Source organism: Amphimedon queenslandica, unplaced genomic scaffold (genome assembly GCF_000090795.2).
Source record: "Amphimedon queenslandica unplaced genomic scaffold, v1.1 AMPQUscaffold_13343, whole genome shotgun sequence".
In the NCBI taxonomy this organism is placed as follows: Eukaryota; Metazoa; Porifera; class Demospongiae; order Haplosclerida; family Niphatidae; genus Amphimedon; species Amphimedon queenslandica.
Window position 1 is genome coordinate 92,973 of NW_003546421.1, and position 7,691 is coordinate 100,663.

Genomic DNA, 7,691 nt, shown 5'->3' on the forward strand with positions numbered 1-7,691 from the left:
AGTGTAGGACATGAAGATGAGTGTAGCTAAAACCGGGACTCCATTATTACCGCATAGCCTAGCTAGTCTTGCTGAGTGGTTACAGCCAATAATGATGATACCAATTAGCAGCCAGATGTAGAGCAGAAACGCAAACTGTAACCATGTCTTCCAGTAACTGTCTAGCCCATTGAAGAAACAAGTTTGAATACCAAGATCAAGATTAAGCCATGCAATGAACTGACTCAGCACTGGTATACTGCCATTGGAAAAAAGAGCAGCTTCATTCAACTTGACTACATTAGCATAAAAGAGTAGCCCATTGATGCTACCTGAAGACACAGCTAACTTACTAACCATTAGAAATACCACTAGAGCTATTCCAGCAATCATGAATGCAGCCACTAGTGATAGATATTCATTGCTACAAGCCTGGCATTGATTGGAACCAAGCATGAGACTGAGGCCGGGCTGACATCCTCCACATAAAATACCTGACCTACCATTTCTACACTGTAGATCAGACTCATTGAGACTGAGGTGGACTGTAGATGTATCACAATAATCAAATGGACAGTTAGTGTGTGCCACTACACACTGATACTCTTGACTGTAGTACAACCAGTTATTACCGGATCTGCTAATATGATGAGGACTCTTATTGATATCACAGTGTGTCCCATTAATAGCACCAATCATATTATCACACTGACATGATCCTGACACAACACGAAGGCCAAGAGGACACTCCATGAATCTGATACTCACTGCCACTTGAGAGTTTATCAATCCTATATTTGCTGCAGATTTTCTGATCCCAATTTGAAAAGTGCCTTCGTTTTCTATTTTGTTGATTGCATATGTGAAATTTTTACATTTTCGTACTGTCTCTTGATTAACGTTTACATGCACTACCTCCAGACTTTGAGTGTCACTGGTAACTAGTACTGAAGAACTTATCCCTCCACATACTCCTACAGTTACTAGAGAAAGATTGATGGATTGACCGGGATATATTACACCATCTAATGATCTATCATCACAATTAACAGTCAAACCATCCCCACACAAACAAACACCTATTGGTGCAGATGTGACATATTTACTAAAAGAAATGTTTTGGCAGTTTGCAACATTTAGAAATTCATTTGACAAGGCAACCTGGCCATGATAAACTCCATTGTAAATATTGTCTCCAGACACTAATGCTGAATTATTTTTAAATATTGGGATAAAATTTTTGAATGTAAGGTGATTGTATATAAATGTGGAGTAACGAACCTCATTTACATAAATAGCACCACCCATTCCTTGTGCTGTATTGTTAATGAAATATACTTCAGTGCTACTGGTGACACTAGAATATCTGTCTATCCATATTCCACCACCATTTGTTGGAGATCTGTTATTGGATATAAATGAGGGACGATTTGTAAAATAAATGTTCCATTTTCCAAGAATAATTATACCAGTATTTGAATTATTAGTAATTGTGACATTTGTTAGTCTTAATGTACACCTGCCATTGCAGACTACATGGAGTGCTGGTTTAAAGCTATTAGTTATGAGGACTCCAGTGAGATGTACTGTATTGACATCAATAGACCATCGAGAATAAAAACGTATTCCATTGTTATTAGTGATATCAGTTGTTATATTAACCAGATGTACTTCATTATTAGTACCTTGCAAAATTGCAATTCCAAATTGAGTGTTTTTTATATTTGAATTAGTAATGTTTATAAAGTCATGGTCATAATAAGTTAGCGCAATTCCCATATAGCTGTGACTAGCTGTGATACTTTTTAGATATATATGATTATGGTTTTTGTGACACACCAAGTACATCCCATTCATTATGTTATTGGATACATTGACTCTAGTTAAATTTGCCATCCCATTTTGATTTAATATAATTCCAATACCAGTATTGTTATTACCAATAGCTGAGACATTATACAAATTTACTTTCCCATGTTGATTTAATACAATTCCAATACCAGTATTGTTATTACCAATGGCTGAGACATTATACAATTCTATCTCAATTTCCCCATTGCCAAGCATATCTATCCCATTTCTGCAAGACCAAAGTTTGTTTGATGTAATCACATCTTGTAGTATTATCCTACCAGTGTTATGATGAATACCTATACAATTGTTTGTAAGCTTCTCAGTACACGTAAACTTTGAATGTGATATTGTAACAGTTGAAAATACACTGGAAGGTTTTGCATTATGACAATAGGATTGATTTGCACTGATATTATTAATGGTCATTGCATTATTATCAATTAAATATAAGAGGCTGCACTTAATAGCAATACCTTCAATATTGACTGCACTGCAATCCTTTATCTTGATCATCAAGGATTCCTTAGTACATTTGATTACTGGTGGATCAGCCCCTTGTCCTTTAAGCACGATAGTGTCCAGTTTTTCAATGATAAGATGAGCATGCAACTCGTGCTCTCCTGGTAGAAATATTAGCGTAGTGTTTGGAGGCCAGTCAGTCTTATTTGTGTAATGGGAGAGTGTGTGGCATTCTCCACTGCAACTATGCTGCTTGCTGTTAACATAGTAAACACTAGTGTTGCTGCTGCTTTTTAAAGCTACTCCAGGGGATGAAGAGACAAAGAGAAGAAGTAGAGTGAAAATCATATTCATCACATAAAATATGAAGTCATCAAATAGGCTATAAAAGTTGAGAGAGCAATGAAGTTTTTGAGATGAAGTTGTTTTGATAAAATTTTTATAGTAATGTGTTCACATGCTGCATAAAGTAAACAAGCTAGATGCAATGCAGACATGCATGCATAAACAAAAGTGCATTATAATCTTTCAAAAGTACAAGCAAGTATTGGTGATTGAAAGCCATCAACTTTAGTGGCACACAGAGCGTTACTGATACTCATTACTTAATATGGAACAAAAACAATGAAATATAAGCAATGACAGCATTACTTTGTCTATATTATTAATTGAACACCTGCCATTAATGCAAGGGATGCTATTAGAGATGCATTATCAAGTATTCAATTTGGTGTTGTGTTGTGTTTGTGGAAAGCATGCATCTATATGCACTAATGTTAAGTGAGAAATGATATGGGTTTACATATCCATGTCCATATAAGTATGATTATTATCTTTTTGATTTTGTTTGTGACTTGTGTATGATCAGGACTCCTGGTTTGTTGTGCATGTGTGCAATGTTTCAGCAATGTTTTTTAAAGCTCAGTCATAGTTTATCCCTGTACATGCATAGTTTGCTTGTCTTTCTGTGTTTATCATGTGCTAATGATAACATGCAGCTCTGCATTCCAACATCCATTTGTTAGCCTAAATTTGTTCAACCTTTACACATTAAACTACAATACTAAATTGTGTGTGCATTTATGAGTTACTATGTATCATTTAAAATGTTTAACTTTGTATGGGGGATGGGATAAAACTTGTGGCCTTGTTTCTGGAACATCAGTTATCAGTAGTACTGATACTAAGAGAAGTATAGCTGCTGATAGTTATTAGTATTAATTGATGGTATTTCATTGCTTATCATGTCATATGTTGGATTCTCTATTGTAGTGACTGGAATGTCACTAGCCTCTTGAGTATGAGGTATAGAGTTTGCTTTACCTTTATAGCATTGAAATGATACATAGTACTAATATACACATACTTTTACCTTTTTTCCTCAGTATTGCAATCATTGCTAGTGATAGCATGAGAACAGCAAGTGTTGTGAGTCCAAAGATAACTCCAAGTACTATCTGTGATTGACCTATTGACAGCAGAGTTATGTACATGTGCATGCATACTGTACAAATCATACTTTGATGGTTGGTATTGTTAGTAGTGAGTGCTGTAACATTAGAGCTACTAGTTCCATATGTACCAATTGCTGATACTGTTAGGTAATACAATGAATGATCATTTAGTTTTATATTCCAGTGTATAATATAAAACTCATCAATATATTGAAGACTATCAATATCCAATAGATTTGATGTATTAAAAGCATTAGCTCCAATCAAAAGCAACTGTATCTTCTTTATAAAGCACTGATGCATCTATATATATATATATATATATATAATCTTATAGTGTATAGTGCAATTTCTCTTACTTGAAATCTTATGATTATTGTTTCATTGGTTAGATATAATGCAGATACATTGTCAGGTTTTGGTGTCAATGCTATTAAGAAGGAGAATTACTATTATTAATAATATATTTCGTGTACCTGTAGAGATGATTCTAATGCTGTCCTTACATTCACTTGACATGAGTAGTGCCAATTTGAAGGTATATACATTACAAGAAGACAAGTCTTCAGTATAATGATATACATTGTCATATTCAGTAACATTAATTGTTTCATTAACTGTTTGAAGTGAATCAGTGATGCTCAGAATAAGTATACTGTTGTTGTTAGGGATGATATCCCATGATACTGCAGTACTGTGAGATGTAATGGATAGGAACTCAAACTTATCTATAACTAATTAAACTATTATAAGAGCATATTAATAATACCTTGATATAGTCTGTATACAATATTAGTCCATCCTGATACTGCATCATAGCAATCTATGTCAGTAACATTGTAAGTATTTGCTAGTAGATGGTTATTATAATACCCATTGCCACTATTAATACCAACACCAGCTCTGTGTTTTGTCCATTCTATCAATCCACACTTGTATATAAACACAGCATATGTGGCATTACTTTGATGAGCTAATATAATCTGAAAATGATTAGACTACAAGAAAATTATTATTATAAGTTATAGATACTATTAACCTCAGTATTGTTGCAATAATAATCACCAAATGGACATAGATCATACCAGTAGGCCCACAGTATCCATTCAACAGATACACTACTACCAGTTGAAGTAGACAAGTAATCATTGACTTGATTGCACAATGAAAGATTTGTTGTTGGAGTTATAATAGCATAACGTACTTCACCTTTCTGACGTAAGTCATTGTCATCCCAATATGGAGCAATGACAGTAGTAGTAATAGGAAAAGAATTGGGTGTCCAGGCAATAAAACTTGTTCCTAAACTAATCAACCCATTAGTACTTATCTATAAATAATAAGTAAATTAGTCTTGTACTATTTGCTGTTTAGCTAACCCATGCTTCAGTGTGGCATGATGATCCAAATCTTATTAGGGAGGGCAGTGACACATTTACAGCATAATCATCGAAGGCATTGATTTTTGAATAGTCAGTAGGATACAGGAAGGGAAGGTAGTTACTCTCAGAGCTAACAAGGAGACCATTGAAGCAGATAAGTATCACAAACACTATCATCATCTTTCACTGCTGGTATACCAATATGAACTGGATAATCCTAATCCTGGCAGTACATTGTTATAAACGATCTTTACATACTTTTAATCATATCCTGTTTGGCTTATTCAAACTAGTTAGAAGTAACTTATTAGAAATGTTAAGTAATAGTAAAGTGGTACAATAGTGCACGTTAACTTAGTTTGTTCACTGTTAGTTGTTATAGACCATAGACTAAAGTGAGTTTCACATTTAAACAACTAAACATAATGTAACTTGTAAACTTCAAAATGTTAGCTATATAATGCATAACATGAAACCCGTTACCTTGTAAATTGTCTATTGTATATCTCTAAACTTGTTTACAAGCATTATTTCCATTTACATGTAGCTCATATCTGTTACTTATGCACAATATACAAGAGGTTTGGTTCTTGTTCAATTTATGTATGATGGTTGGTTTCTCTGTAGCTTATACTGAAGACAGTGTGGTATGGATCTGGTTCAATACTTGCTTGTCCCTTTTTACTGCCAGTTTTATGTTAAATGTACTGTATCACCTCTACTTGCAGCTATCACAAGCACCCTGGTATAATGTATTAGTGAGGAAATTGTTTAATAAGCTCTATAATGATGATGATGATGAGCCTCTTTTAGATGTAACTGATTCTCATAACTGTTGATGAGCAGAAGAATGATATTGTACCCAGTTCTACTAATGTTTTAGACATTGCAGAGAATCTGTTGTTGATCTGTTTTGAAGCATTCATGCATACACTAACTTGAATTGGGTTTTGTTTATTTTAGCTGACCAATTAGAATTGGTTTTGTTATAATTTTCAAAATTTTGGTTTATTCACCAAAAGTATTATACAAACTTTAACTAAGTAACAGAAAACTGCAATGACAGTATTTATAAGTATTCACTCGATGTTGTGATGTGTTTGTGAAAACGTGGTATTAATACAGGTATTGCAAGACTAGTTATATGTGATTTTATGTGTACAGTGATCTGTAATGTACCTGTGCAGGCTGTGCTCTCTGCAAGTAGTGGAAATAATAGGTTTACATACCCACATTTATAAGTTTATGATCTGATTAATTTTGTTTGTGCAATGTAAAAGTGAGCAATATCAATAATGCTTATGTATCTTGGTCATAGTTTACACCTGTATATATACATTGTAGTCTGTTTATCTTTCTGTGTTAATCATGTGCCAATAACATGTGGATCTGCATTCCAATGATTATTTACACTTGTTTATTAGGTTGTTTGTTAATGTTTACTATAAATATAAGCATAAATTTGTGCAGCCTTTACTCATTAAACTACAATACTTTTAAATGCGTGCGTGAAAGATTTGTTGTTGGAGCTATAATAGCATAATGTACTTCACTTCTCCCACCATATAAGTCTATATAGTCATAATATAGAATGGTATACATGTAGCTACCACCAAAAAAACAATATATCCATAAATCTCAATCTAAACAATAAGTACATTCATTATACTCATACATGTTATACAAGCCTCACATGGGCATAGTTGAAACAAGAGGATCCAAATTCAAGTGTGGATGGGAATGATACATTAACACTATAAGAAGTATTGCTGATTGTTAGATAGTTAGTACTGAGGATACAGGAAGGGAAGGTAGTTATTCTCAGAGCTAACAAGGAGACCATTGAAGTAGATAAGTATCACAAACACTATCATCATCTTTCACTGCTGGTATACTGTGTTGTTATATTGGTGTTTTTTAAACTATTCTTGTTGTTTGAACATCCTGTGTTAGTTAATTGAACAGGTAGTGCTGTCTTATTTATAGAATTTTGTAATCATATCTGAAGCATAATTCATAATACAACTATATTTAATAAGTATCCATGTATTTTTATGAGTAAATTGTAGTCATTGCCTCTTTATCAAAGATGTATTACTTTAAACCATCTCTTCTTTTTGTATATCAGGCAATAAGTATTAAAACCACTATTGTTAAACTGCTGCTTATTAGTTGAAAATTTTATTTTACTGATTAAGAATACAAAATGAAATAATTATTATGTACATGTACAGTACTACTATTCACTCAGCATTATAAACTCTACAACTAATAATCATTAAAATCAAAGGCAATACAAGGGGAAATTGTAACAAAATCAAGTATTTATTTAAAGGCACAGGCGAACACTATTTTTAATTTTTTTACATATTGAAGTCAAATATCATTGATTCTCTTCTCATGACAATATGTGTTGGTGAGTGCAGCTCCTCCTCGTTCAATAGCAGTGGCTTTTGCTCCTCCTCATCTCCTGTTGCAGTGTATTTCTTGATACAGGAACATCTTGCGTGAATATATCTTGCAACTTTAGAACTTACTGGCAGTGTTATGATGACAATGAGAG

The 7,691-nt window shown here is 33.4% G+C and overlaps 1 protein-coding gene across 2 annotated transcripts; it reads right to left on the reverse strand.

The window, feature by feature from the left end:
• Positions 1-3,309: 3,309 nt before the first annotated feature.
• On the reverse strand, positions 3,310-5,553 carry LOC109582949 (uncharacterized). Of its 2 annotated transcripts, XM_019998047.1 has the most exons (9): positions 5,387-5,553; positions 5,126-5,345; positions 4,786-5,076; positions 4,516-4,744; positions 4,223-4,474; positions 4,106-4,176; positions 3,812-4,049; positions 3,665-3,760; positions 3,310-3,615 (listed from the first exon to the last, which is right to left on the reverse strand). In XM_019998047.1, exons 2-9 carry the CDS (start codon positions 5,306-5,308, stop codon positions 3,476-3,478), a joined length of 1,500 nt encoding a protein of 499 aa, XP_019853606.1. In that variant the 5' UTR covers positions 5,309-5,345; positions 5,387-5,553; the 3' UTR covers positions 3,310-3,475. The 2 variants fall into 2 exon arrangements, with proteins under 2 accessions (XP_019853606.1, XP_019853605.1); XM_019998046.1 differs by having other exon boundaries at positions 5,126-5,553.
• Positions 5,554-7,691: the final 2,138 nt, after the last annotated feature.

Bases quoted from the DNA above. Each gene is read 5' to 3' on its own strand.
- LOC109582949 (XM_019998047.1), bottom strand. From the start codon at position 5,308: ATGATGATAGTGTTTGTGATACTTATCTGCTTCAATGGTCTCCTTGTT. The intron at 4,745-4,785 runs GTTAATAGTATC...ATTTTCTTGTAG, and splicing joins ATTATTGCAACAATACTGAG to TCTAATCATTTTCAGATTAT. The intron at 4,177-4,222 runs GTACACGAAATA...CCTTCTTAATAG, and splicing joins CATTAGAATCATCTCTACAG to CATTGACACCAAAACCTGAC.